A 14,130-nucleotide genomic window follows, 5' to 3' on the forward strand; every position below is an offset into this window, starting at 1 on the left:
TCCAATCCAAGGCCTGGCAGTAAAAATGTCAGTGAGGGATGGAGAAAATTGGGGGGAGTATTTACAAAGGAAAGAGAAAGAATACGGAGATGCTTTACACACACAGCGATTTGTGTTGACTTCCTCAACAAAGGTGAAATGCATGCCACGAGTTCTCGAAAAGGGCCTAAAGGCGGAGAGCTGGAGCAGATTTCTCAGAACACTACCAGAAAGATCAGGTTCCATAAAGGAGCTGGGTCCAGAATAAAATGGTGAGCAGCTTCCTTCTCGATGCCACGGGCTGCCCAGCTGTTCCTGCTATGGGGCAGGGGGTGTGCTAATGGTGACAGTGAAAGCAGCATTCACAGTCCTTTACAGGTTACAATGCACTATCGTGGAAGTAACCTACACTGTCCTCACAGCTCTGCCAGGTGCCCACTACGAGGTCAACACCTGCGTGCACTGTGGGTAATAACAAGACTGGAGGTGGAGGCTGGATATCTTACATGGTTTCAAAGACCTCCAAAGAAACCTCCTTGGGGTCAAATTTTCCTAAAGTCCACGGGTTCGATATGCACACAATGCACTGACTAACTCTGTAAGCACACAATGCAGAAGTATAACCAATTAACTATACGCTGCAACTCTCTAAAGAGACAAAAGAAACTAATGCGGAAGGAGAGCCTCTCCCGTTATCTACTCTAGTCTGCCAAATAACTGGCTCAGAGACCTAGGTAAGGATGGGGAGGGCAAAGGGACTTTCCACCGGGAAAGAACGAATCACTTAAGTCGGAGGGCTCCTTAAGACATGATCAACTTTCCCTGTTCTTTGCTAACTTGACCTTAGTCCATCACAAAAAGCTGCCACCCCACTGAGACGAAACGGAAGAGCGTATTTTTAGAGCCACAGTTTAGGGAGAAATGAATCAAGGCCCAGACAGACATGAGACAGCACATGGCCCACACGCCCCATGTCCCGGTGAGAAGACTCACAGGACCCTCGTGAGCACAGCCGCCTTGCAGACTTGGCCCCGGAGGTGCGAGATGGGGAGATGAAGAACATGAGAAAACAAGACAGATGAATTGGCAGGATGAGGCTACGTGACCTCCCACGTAGTCACCTCCACATCTGGAATTTCACTTCCTGACTTGGAAGAGAGGTTCCTTCAGACACATGGATTCAAATCCTGGCTCCACAACTTACTAGCTGCATGTTTTTGGGCAAACGTTGCAGTTTCATCTGTAAAGTGGAAAAGGTCATAGTACCCACCCTATCAAGTTGCTAGGAGAAGTTAATGAGACTGCACGTATACTTCATTTTAAAGTGCATAGCACTATACCTTGACGCAGCACAGGGTCAGTGAATGTTCTTCCCTCTACCACCCGGCCCTCTCTTCCCTTTTCAGGAGGATTTCTAGGCAAAGGGATTAGAGCCTGGCTGTGTGAAGATTTGGGCAGGTAAAATGGTGGGGTAACTAGCCAGTTCTGTTAAAGCTCTTGGTATCCCATTACATCAATGATGCCCATGTTATTTTTAGAGACTATGAAAACAATCTGGTCAATTTCTACTGCAATCTTTTTTTTTTTTTTGTGGTAGGCGGGATTGGGGTCATCAGTTCATGATGTACGTAAGTCAAATCGTTATGCTGTACACCTTAACTTATACAGTGCTGTATGTCAATCATATCTCAATAAAACTGGAAGGAAAAAAAGAAGGAAAAAGAACTGGAGTTTTTTGGGATAGTATCTGCCTCGTGTGGCCATTTAATGTCTTTGGGGGGGGGGAGGGAACTACTGTGTGTGGTGGGCTTAATGCTTCTCTGTGTCTGTTAAGGAACTGACATCTGTGTCCATCCAAAGGCTGGGTGGAACATCTCCCTCTGCTTGGGTGTTTCTAGAAAGTCTACTGCTGGGATGACGGAGCATAACGTTAACACAGTTTCATGTAGTTCTCTTTGGCTTTCCAATCGAGGAGCTCTGAGCACAATCTGTCTCGGCCAGATAGTCATCAGTTGAGGCTGCACACGTGATTTCTTCTGTGGTGACCGCTCTAAGAAAATCACACCCGAAGAAGGGCCTCCCAAAGCCTTGAACGTAAAAGACCTACTCAGGGATCCATCCTGACTTAACAATGGAAAAGGAAAAAAGTTTGGGAGAGGAAGTCTTTGGCAATGACTTACCGGCTGCCTCTTGATGGTGAAATAAGCTTTGAAAGGTTAAGAAAATCATAAACCCACCAATTATGACATTTATCTGAACTGCCTGTCCACCCGTACAACCTGCATTGGCCTGCCCTGACAGTGAGTTAACAGAGCTGACCAACAGAGCCTGTTTTCTATACTAATGTGTGTTCCTTGCACTATTTAAAGGGCTAGGTCAGAGAGCCTCACATCTTGAACTTGTGCTGTGGCGCATTCCCCACCATTTTGGTTAAAACTCACCGAGACAAGCCATTTCACGGACCATGGCTGCCCAGTTAGGTTCACACAAGGGAAAGCCTATGCACTGCCTTTTGATTTATCTATTCGAAGAGTATAAATACTAACTAAAATTCATCTGAAGAACACTAGGTACACTTTTTTCCAGGGTGATGACTTAGCGTAACTTCCAAGAGACGTTTGAAGCTCTTTCCAAGATGCCCAGATGGCCAGCCAAACCACGAGTGTGTAAAACCGGTGAGAGTTTTGAATGAAAGGGAGGGATGAATTTTAAGAATTTACATTCTGCTTTCTTACCCGCTTTTCATTTGCATCTTATATGTGGATAGAACTTCTTATCTTGTTTACTATGCTTGATTATAATTTATCTAATGGGCTCTTTTTTCATTCCTGGGAATGAATCTATGGCTTATCGTGGAGGTAACTTTTAGATTCTACTTTAATTCATCCCCTTACTTACACAGTAAGCATCCTTGCTGGCTTTCCCCAGGAAGATAGTAGACCCTTGGTATTGACTATGCTGATGAGTTCCCCCATAGGACAAACTCCTGGGGTTTGACCTCAGAACCCAATGCGGTAACTCCAATGAAAAGTAGAAAGGGCTACACAAATAAACATAAGATCTTCTTATAAACAAAAAGGCTCACTATGCCAAACCACTCAGTTTAGTGACAGAGAAGAAAGACTGAGGTTAGGATCAGGCTGAAACAGTCCCCAGGGAGAGTGAGGACAGTCTTGGTTCTAAGATTCTTGGCATTTTTGCTGGGAAAAGCTGAGCACAGGACCGAAGGGCCATCCTTAGAATAGACTCTTTGCAAGTCCATAAAAGAAACCAGAACCAGAGAGGGTTCCCAGTACTGGCTTTCCCAGGCTCAGCAGAATCATCACTAAATCCAAAGGACAATGAAGTGGTGCAGGGCATCCAGGGAAGAGGGTCTTGCCTTGGGAGATTCTGTTCCTTTCCCTCCTTTCATGTGGAGCTGAGAACACCAAGAACTACAGAGCAGAAGACCGCCCCATAGCAGAGACTATAAAAAAGGACACAATTCAAATCCATCTTACAAGAGCACTTTATTTCTGAGAAATACAGAGGAGCAAAAAGGAAGAGACAAGGAAAGAAGGCGCCAAGGCACCTGTCCTTCTGGCCGATCACCACACTCACCTCCACGTAAGGGTTTGCCTGCTGGGGGCTCACAGACTACATGCCGGAAAGTACTTTCTGAGCCCCGGCACAGAAGTTGGCAGGGTACGCACCCCATGACTTGTGAGAATACTCCTCACCCCTGGGGAGAAAATGGAGAGGTAAGACCAGGAGCTTTAAAAGATCTCTGGTTCAATTCAAATATGATCGAGAATTATTAAGAGGAGATGTTTAAATGGGGCTTACCTTCAATGACATGCCAATTGGAGTTTTCCAAACTTAAAAAACTCTTCTCTTTCTCGGCCAGGAAGAGCTGATGGAAGAGTGCGTGGAATCTCGACTCCTGGAGGACTTTTCAAGGCCCCTCCACCTGAGATGGGCAAGGGCAGCCCAGCCTTGTGCATGGGGATGGGCTGAAGGGCCGCTGATATTCCAGATGTGGCTGGTTCCCAGAGACAGGTGATGATGTTTCCTTTATTTGCCTTGGCATGATTTTGGCCCAACACCCAAATGCACAAAATCCTTTGGCTGGTGACCAGTAACTCTGAGAAATTCAGAGTTTAGGCATGCATGAAATTACTACAGAAAAACAGCCACAGAATGAGAACACTGAGCTCAAAATTCAGGCACACCAGGCTCTGAGCCAACAGGGATACCAAGCAGGTTTCCTCAGATCAAACTCCAGCATCCAGGTGTACCAGGGTGAGAGTTCAGGGAATCAAAACCACTCCTACAGTGGATGAGGTAGGCAAAGAGCGGAAGGCCACCATCCAGGTGTCAGGTGCATGTCCCCACAGAAAGGAGTCAGACCAGCTCAGCTCCCGTTTCCCAAATGCTGTCAACTTCAAGCTTGCGACAGAACATTTGGAACAAATGATGTACCGAGGGGGTGACACGTGCAGGAACCAGGGCAGAACTGGCTGCCACCTAGCAGCTCCGCTCAGTGCCCCCTTCTGCCTCCTTCAAAGCCTTTTCTGTCCATGGCTCGGACAGACCCCACCCCAGGCTCACCCCAGAGCACCAGTTCACTCAGCCGGCGCCCCAGGGGTCTGCACGAGGGTCCACTATAGGAAAGCTCAGATGGCCATGGGCCTCCACCTCTGGGGGTCATCACAAACCCCTCCATCCCATCTCCTTACCTTCACAAGTCAAGAAGCACCAGCCAGGGATGCTTCAGCTGAATATTCAGTTGGCAGGCACAAAGGACAGCATCAGGCCTTCTATGCTGACCTCCAATAAGAGTAAAGCTTTGGAAACCCTCCCAAGAAAAGGATGCTACCACCACGGCAAGAATGGCTCAGACCCTCACCGACTGGACACCATGACTCTCTCAGAGGTTGCAAATTCACACCAGAGCCCTTTTGACCTCTTGACACCTTCAGTGCAAATACCGCACCAGGAAACAGCTATTTGAAAATCAGTGATACCCAGGGAAAAGGTGTGATGACCTCAGATTCCTCTCCCGCCCTCCTAGGCCAGCATAATCACAGTAAGTCTTCCTCGTGAGAGCTTGCTTTCCCATTCAGAAAATCCACACAGACAGCCCTGCCTTCCTCCAAAAGCCTTCCACACTCAGGAGGATCTGGCAAAGGTTGGTGTTAAAGGAAATCAACGGATCAATGTAAAGGCTCGTGATGGTTTGAGAAAAGAGGGCAAGACAACGTATTTGAATACTCACTTTGACGAATCTATGAAGTATATTACAAGTGCACCAATGCTGAGAGCAAAGACTAACACCACCTGCAAAAGAAGAGAAAAACACCATCAGTTAAGGGCTGAATGCTGGGAAGTTTACTTATTTATTTTCTGGACACATGCAGCTGCAGCTCGGAACATGGTGTCTTCAGGGGCCTGCTTGGCAGTGTCGCCCCCTCGCTGTGCCCACATACTACCCTGCGCACGGCTCCTCACCCTGCAGTGGACAGCAACCTCACTGCTGGCCAACAGGGCGCAGGGCAGACTTTTGTACCCCTGGGCACTGGGGTTTCATCTGGCCCTGTTACCTCAAGGTCCAGCTTCTCTGCAGCTGAAGTCAACACACTTCAGTGGGAAAAAAGCAGGTAAAAAAATCGCAGTGATACAATTTTTCATATTATGTGTAACCTAGGCCCCAAAGGAACTCAGAGACAGGGACATCAATTTTTAACAGCTTTGCTGAGGTATCATTTACATACCATAAATTCACCCATTTTAAGCGTGCGATTCAATCAATGACTTTGAGTAAATTTATCAAGTTGTGCAACCAGCCGTGTAATCTACTTTCGGAACATTTTCATCACCCCGGAAAAATCCCTCCTGCCCATTAACAGTTAATACCTGTTCCTACCACCGACCCTGAACAAACACTAATTTACTAGCTTACTTTCGGTTTCTATACAAGAAATATTAATCAAAAAGCACGAGGTTGGTGTCTGTCTAAATGTCCATATATGCGTATGTATGCGTATTTACATTCATTGCATGAACGTGTGTGCACATGGTTGTACTACTTCCCGGGTATTCTGGAGACGGTTTAGGCGCAGGAAGCCAAATTAGGTAATACGACTGGCCAGGTACATGACAACGTGCTTCTTCTTGGCACTCTTCACTCAAAATTAATCACCACTGACAGGAAAGACAGTTTCGGCATCTCCTGCAAAGGATACCTGTCACAGTAAAAGTCCATCAAAGGATACCTGTCACAGTAAAAGTCCACCAGACGAACATGCAGCACCTGAGGCTGACGCTGACACTTCTGTCCTCACGCCACACTCTACTTTCTTTATTTACTCCTTCACAGAGGAGGCCAGGAGTGCAACTAAAAGGAGGTACAAAAATATAAAAGACGCCAAGAGCCAACAACGAAGCTTGAGAACAAAAAATAAACACCACCATCACACATAATGCCAGGGGGCAATAAATATCTAGTAGACGTGCTAATATCCTAAAGGGACTGCAGGGTGAAGGGTGTGAGAAGTGTCAGCCTCTTCGGCATATCTTCAAATTGACATCCCTGTGACACTGGCTGGCAGATAGAGGTGAATCCCGATTCATGTGACGATTAGGCATGATGGAGTCGTGTGTGTGTGTGTGTGTGTGTGTGTTCACATGCACGTGAGCCAAACTGGCTGACAGAAAATGAACTCTGCATACCTATCCACTTAAAGCATTTACAAAATTCCATGGAGCTACATCCATTCCATGGATGGTGGGCTACAAAGCAGACAACTGACCGTTGAAACAACTGGGTATTATAAAAGGAATATGTGGCTTCATAGCATCTGATGAATTCCCCTTATGAAAGGAAGTATTAAAACATCACCGGGGCTGATTTTATTCTTCCATTGTGTTTTAAAAACTGAAAGGGGCTCCAGCTGAATCCAAGGAAACTCCTGCAGTCTGTCAGTAATTACCCTCGGCCCAGGGCTAATCCCCCTGGCAGGCTCACCTCAGTCTCTCTCCTCACACATGCACTCATTCATTCATTCATTTATTCATTCATTTCTTGCAAAGTTATACACAAAAACAAACAAAAACATCAAGAAGCCTCTGCTTTTCCCTCTATTATCTGAATGAGGCAGCAAATCAAGTAGCTTAAGATTAATTTTGATCTGTGCTATTTCTGAGACATAAGCAGTTAGATCCGGGCCCTGACCTCATTCTCAAAATGCTGCAAAGAGAAGGGGTGTGGCCAGATCAGAGGGGAAGGACTTCTTCTTCATTCATAGACAGCTGATGCAAGACTAATCTCTGGCAATTTGGCTGTGTGTGTGTGTGTATGTGCATCCGTGAGTGCAGAGCTTCTCTCAGAGCGGGCTGTGCAGGCTTAGGCCATTAAAGCTAGAGAGAAGATGAGGGCAGAGGATGGGGGAAAGGGGAGGAGAGAAAGGGAAAAGAAAGGGGAAAAGTTCTTGCACACTGTTTCTGCATCATTCTGAAATGGGCTCAAAAATCTAAGCTCTCCTGCCATGATGATGACTTCCCAGCATCGGAGGGGACAAAGTAGCTGACACTAATGTGTCCCAGCTGCCTCTGTGAGGGGGAGTAATGTGCAGCTGTAAGCGAATCAGCCAGTGACAGGAGGGGCGGCCTCTTGCTCTCTTCAGATGCAAAGTCAAATAGCAGCATCGCTCTGACAGGATAAGGGAGGGAGAGAAACCCAGGAGGAAGATGACTCCACAGTTCCCAGGAGCTGAAGGTTCTGAGGAGTGGACCTATTCTTGGGTCCACACGTTCAGCTGGAAGACTCCCAATGGGGTACAGGGTGTCCGAACTGTCCCATCCCCATCCCCCAGCCACCTGCCTCCAGGCACGAAATGATCAATGGGGCGGGGGAGGATCTGCTTCTCAGTATGGAAGCCACCATGCCTGCGATTTTTAAACTTGCTAAATGGCTCTTTATCATGTCAGGCTTGATTACATTGTCAACCCAATCCGGGTGCTGCAGATAACGAATCAATCCTTTGGATCTCGCCATGAAAACAGGAATCCAACAGAGATGAATCTTCTACAGGGCCCTCGCAAAGGGCTAGTTCTCTCTCATCTTGCATCTCTCATCTCTATCTCTCTGGCAAACACCCCACTGAGAACCCTACTCTAAAAATGAAAAACTTCAGTCCAACTATACAAAATGATTAGATCGTAGCCTAAGGGGTAATGGTTACATTACAGAGCATCCCCAAATAATCACCTAAGTATTTCACATTTGCTATGCACAAGGCCCTGGGAAAAACAAAAGGAAGAAATCCACTTGGAGTCATAAAATATGCTCTTTTCCTGCAGTAACCCTTACATAGATGAGTCCTGTGCTATCATGCAATTAGTGCCCAATTGTAGGGTACAGGTAGAGTCAATATATAGTAAGATATGGACTAGATGGGACATACATAAATGGAGGAGCTAGGGAAGGGCAGGAACAACAGAGGTTCTTGTCTCAACAGCCACTCCCTTCTCAAAGCGTCCCTTCTTCCGACGTGTTACGGCTACTCTAATATCCCTTCATTAAGGGGGAGGGCCACTGGGAATCCTTCCGTGAGCAACTACAGTCCCAGGGACCAGGGGCAAGGCAGCCCAAGGGACATGGTAAGATGAGACCAAGAAAAGAGACCGGGAAACACTCGCCATCTAGCAGCTGAGTCGCAGAACACCCCTAACAATGACCAAGCACTTTACAAAGTACTATCGCAAACGAGAGTGTGTGGACACAGTCTGACACAAGGGATGAGGTGAGCAGTCCCTCTCAGCACACCCTGTGCCTGTCATGAGAGCCCGGCCAGCCTTCCTAACTCTTCATAGCCTGGGTTCGCCATATCACCTTGGCTACCCTGCGTAGTGCTAACTGCCATATTCTTAGGTTTACTGCAAACACCCGTATGCTGTGTGGTGGTACTGAGTCCTGAGTGATATTTATAGAGCGCCGGATTCCTAAAAACAAAAGCCGTTTGATAAATGTCATTGGAACAATGGTGCCCGTGAGTCCTCTATTTTCAAAACTCTAAGATCAGACATGACATGTGTTTGTACAGAAGAATGCTAGGTATACAGACAGACAGACAGACACACACACACACACACACACACACACACACAGTATACTAAAAGAATGCCTGTCCCCAATACCTGACACCAGAAGTCTGATGATATGGGACTTCCCTAGCAGTCCAGTGGGAAGACTCTATGCTTCCAATTCAGGGGGCACAGGTTCCATCCCTGATCAGGGAAACTAAGACCCACATGCTGGGTGGCCAAAAAAATAAATAAATAATAAAAATTTTAAAAAGCAGGAAAATTATATAAAAACAAAAGTCTGATGATACTTGGTGAGCAGAGAGGAGAAAGACACAGCCATCTTCACGATGGAAATTCGAGCAGACCCTGAAAACCTTCCAAATGTCTTGGAAGGTTCAGAAAAATGTACAACAGTATGGCGAAGCACAGAATATCCTCCCTCAGGTCACTGAAGCTCCCCAAGGAAAAGACAGATCCATTGATGCGATATGGAGGGGAATGAATCTGGAAAGCTGGCTCCTCAGAGATACTGCCTGCTCTAGAACCTGGTTTCAAGCTTTCGGGTTTAGGCCCAAATGCTTTCAAACCCACACAGAAGGCTGCGTGGGCCTTCAGACATGGATTGGGAGCAGAGGGTCACAGAGGCTGCTGCTACTCAAATCCTATCACCTGAGGAGCTCTCCTTAAAAGCCCTCACCTCACCGGGGCACCAGATAATTGAGAACTGGGGTGAGGGGGAGGCCGCATATCTCTATTTTTAACAAGCTCCTCCAGTGAATCTGATGTGTGGCCAAGAACGGGGAGTCACTGAATTAAACCCATTAGAGAAAACCACTTAGCTCAAGTCAGAGATTAATTTACAAATGTCACCTTAACAATTAGCCCATTAGAACATATGTATGAGGCCTGCACACTTTGAGAATCGTGCTAGGAGTACTCTAAAAAATACAGAGAGGGGGATGAACTAATTCTCTCCTGAACGGGTTTTACACATTCTACTCAGCTCACCGCAGAACAAATGACCCTACTTAATGATTCTGCACGTTTGATCAGGGCCTAGCCAGCTACTGGCAGCAGCGACCCCTCAGAAAACTAACGATTTTTGATATAGGATCCCAAAGGCACATTACTTTCTTTTATTGAGGTATAATTTATACACAATAAAACTCACTATATAAAAAAAAAGACATGAGGACTCCCAAGGCCAAACAATCTGGGGACGGTTTGTTTATGAGAGAGAACATCATTCCAGCATCCAAATTATAATGTTTGGTCTGGCAAATTTAACAACTCTACAATCAACCTTTATTGAACTCCTCTGCTTGAGGTCCAGAGGGGGAGAGAGGGAAATAGAAAACTGAAATAGCTAAGTCAGGCCTGATCTTTGCCCTCAACTAGCATGGAATCCAGAAGTTTAAATTACTCAGGAGTCCTTGTGAATTTTATAAATGCTACACATATAAATAGACACTTCTGCGAAGTCCAAGGAAGGAGGGGGCCTAGAAGTAACACCACCGCCACTGCAAACTCCCACAGTGGAAGAGGAAGAGGAGAATGGAAAACCAAGGAGGAGGAAGGGAGAGTTCCTGATGCTCCAGGTCCACCTGGCTGCTCCAGGGAAGGGCAGACACCAGGTGCATGGGGTGGCTGGCACGTGGCGGGGAGAACACAGGACTCCAGTAGGGAGGCCCACCTGTGATTGAATCTCAACTCTGCCCCGATAAGCAGCACGCACTCGAGCACGTCACAGAATGTCTCTGGGACTCAGTCTCCCAATCTGTGAAATGGTGGGATTGGAACAGATGCTTATCCAGTGGGGACCGTGACAGGTTACTGTAGACAGTGAAAGATGAAAACTGTTTGGCTCGAAAAGGCAGAGCTCTTGTATGCCAACTGTATGCCATTTCTGCATAATTATAATTCAGCACGATGGCAATAAGCGTGTGTCACTGACCTGTGTCAGAGAGGCTTGCTTCTTTCATAAAATCACAAGTGTGGACTCCATGGGCACTCGGATTCAGAGTCTGCGCTTCCAGTAGCACAGTGAGTTGCCCCTGTAGCTTTTCATCTCACAAAACTAAAAACCTAGACCCACCAGCTGCCGCCTCCTGCGTCTGTGCCTCAACTGTGCCATCGCTACAGGGCACTGAGTGGTGGTGTGACGCAGCCCCCTCTCCTCCTACCTCGGTGATTCACTAAAAAACCTATGTTTCTGCCAGTTTTACCCCGAGAAGCTCACAATGAGTCTCAATCTTTTCTCAAGGGAAAAGGGAAAGGATTTCTTTTTCTTCACTATATGGCAAGATTAGTAGTATGTTTTTCTCATCCCTGAACTATTAGCTGTTCTCAATAGGAGAAGACATAATTTTGCTACCAAAAAAGGTATTTTTGTTACCCTAAATAACAAAAGATTTGTAAAGTATAAAACCAATATTTTGACAGCGCCATTTAAACAGCCAAATGTCCCCTAAGTTTCCAACCTAACATTCTGGTGCATTACATTTGACTTACGTGAAGTGCTTACACAAAAATGCCGTTAAGTGGATTCACTGGAAACCAAGACTCCAAACAATAGTGGACGTGCAGATGCATTCAAGATGAAAGAAAGAAAGGAGAAGAAAGGAGCTTTCAGCAGTTGGTATTTAGAATTATAGCATTAAAATAAAATACATGGGACTTCCAGATAAGAGTAAAACAGTGCTTTATTCAAATGTAAGGGAGCCGAGTAAAAATACCTGTGAGAACGTGTGTGTATGTACAGCTGATTCACTTTGTTGTGGAGCAGAAGCTAACACACCATTGTGGAGCAATTATACTCCAATAAGGTTAAAAAAAAAAAAAGATTTTCATTGGATGAATATACTGATTGGAGTCTTTCAATCATTATAATTTTTAAAGTAATAAAAGAATATAGTTACAAAAAAAATGCCTGTGATTTTGTGGGCATTCAAATCTGGTGTTTCCAAAAATGCAATACTATAAAGCCATACCCAGTGTAGAATGGACTGGATTTTCAGGACACGTGATATAAAATGGCGAGGGCCCCCCCTCAATCGCTGCAAATGATTTCCACGGCTTTTGGTACGAAGATAAACATCCCTGACACAGCTTAGAAGACCCTGAAAACTCAGGCCTTTTTCCTCCTCTCTGGCTTTATTTCACACTTTCTCCCTCTCTAGACGCCAACTAATGGAAATTTCAGTTCTTATTTACTGTGTGCACACCCCCCCCCCGCAACCACCCAACCACAGGGCCTTTGCACAAGCACTTCCTTCCTCCTGGAAGACTTACTTCCCCTCATAGACTATCCATCCTTCAGATCTCAACTCCACCATCACTTCCCTGCTCACACAATATAGGAAAGTCCCCCATGAGCACAGTCTGTACCTTGTGGCACTTAGCACAGGAGCAATTTTACGTTTCTTTGTGTAATCGTTTGATTAATTCCTCTGTCCTCTACTGGACTGCATATTCTGTGAACACTGGGTGCATATCCATTTTTACTCATCATTAAATTCCCAGGAGCTAGCAAAGTGTCTCGATCAATATTTGTTAAATAAATAAGCATATGGAGAAAAGACTGGAGAAGGGGTTTGGAGACTGGGTGCAGTGAAAGAAAAAGAAAGCTGGAAGGATATGAACCCTCACTGAGTGGGACTTCAGAGTTTAAATCCTTCCCTGTGATGGTAGGATCCAAGGGACCCCTGCTGAAGTGGAGCGGGGTTGAACATCACTGCAGTCAGAAGGACAAGGATGGGGGACGCACAGGGGTCGGCTAGCACATTCAAGTGCACAGACTGGAAGCTGATGGCCAGAGGGGCCTGGAGGTCGGTAGATGACACCAGCAGGGAGAGTAGACAGAATGGGGATTTAGTCAGGTAGCAGGGGCCTCAAGAGAAAAGGTTTTGCACAGGATGGAAGAGGCAATGGAGGGCCAGAGTGTCCAGTGATCCCTGGGCTATGGAGAAACAAGCCACCTCCATACAGAGAAGTGAGGGAAATTACAGCTCTAAGAAAAACAGGTTCAGCTGAGATGGGAGATGTCAGGAGTGTTATGTGAAGAGGTTGAGAATTTAGATTAGGTTCAGGACTAGGAATCTGAGGGAACAAAGAGAAGCCCAAGTCCTGAGGGGGCATGATACAAAATAATATAAATATAAATGCATAAATGGGACATGAATATATATATTTATGTATGTACGTACACACACACACACACACAACAAAGAACACAAACGGATACTCTGCTAATTAATCACAGATGCTGGACGTCTGTCAATATTTGTTAACCAACTACATTCCCAGCAAGGTGCCTCTGTCCATTTTCAAATTAGGTAGTAATTTCCAAATGACTATAGATACAGAGAAGCCCTGGAAAATAATAAGGCTCCTCCTTAGTGTACGCTAAGAACAAGTTTATTATAAACTATGCATCTGCTGGTATACAGACAAATACGTACAACGGTTGGCTTTCTGGAGAGGATGGAGGAGAAACTGACTAATACAAATAGATACAGAGGGTCTGGATTCTTCTTGGTTTGTTATGTTCCTCAAAGAAGAAACTGGGGCCTAAGCTATACGTCAACTGCCTGCTCTCTTCCCCTCTGAGGATTCATGTTGAGTGTGAGTTGTGTGAACTTCTGCAGGTTAGTGTCCCCAGCTGTCACAGGAGGGTCATCTGTCTTACGTCCTGGATTTCATTGACCATGCACATCTCATTCTGCACAACTTAAAAATACAGAAGAGTTCAATGTGTTCCTCTAAGGTCTAAATTTTTTAGAACTGAAATAAGAAACTAAAATGATGGAAAGCAAGAGTAACATTAAGACAGAAAATTTTCCCTAAAACCTGTGTCCTTCCTGAGAGTTGAGGTTTAATGACACTAAAATCTTAGGCCACTGCATCATAAAATTTTAAAGGTTGATTTCTGCATATTTTAACCAATGGCATGAAAACCGCTGCCTTGGCACACAAGACAAAAATCTTCCATTTGAGGTCTAAAGTTGGAAAGACCTTTCCTGTCTAATTATTGAAAAACCCAAGGGAAAACATTCCATCAGCTGGTGGAGCTCCCAAGATTGCAGC

General features: G+C 45.6%; 1 protein-coding gene across 3 annotated transcripts in view; it reads right to left on the minus strand.

Moving 5' to 3' along the window:
* Window positions 1–14,130, minus strand: part of KCNMA1 (potassium calcium-activated channel subfamily M alpha 1) — a 731,098-nt gene that overhangs the window by 354,156 nt on the left and 362,812 nt on the right. For all 3 annotated transcript variants that reach the window (XM_024740254.1, XM_024740255.1, XM_024740253.1), the window contains exon 3: window positions 5,237–5,298. In XM_024740254.1, coding sequence (XP_024596022.1) covers window positions 5,237–5,298 — 62 coding nt within the window. The remainder of the gene's footprint in view (window positions 1–5,236; window positions 5,299–14,130) is intronic.

This window comes from Neophocaena asiaeorientalis, unplaced genomic scaffold (genome assembly GCF_003031525.2).
Source record: "Neophocaena asiaeorientalis asiaeorientalis breed wild unplaced genomic scaffold, Neophocaena_asiaeorientalis_V1.1 scaffold517, whole genome shotgun sequence".
NCBI classification, from domain to species: domain Eukaryota; kingdom Metazoa; phylum Chordata; class Mammalia; order Artiodactyla; family Phocoenidae; genus Neophocaena; species Neophocaena asiaeorientalis.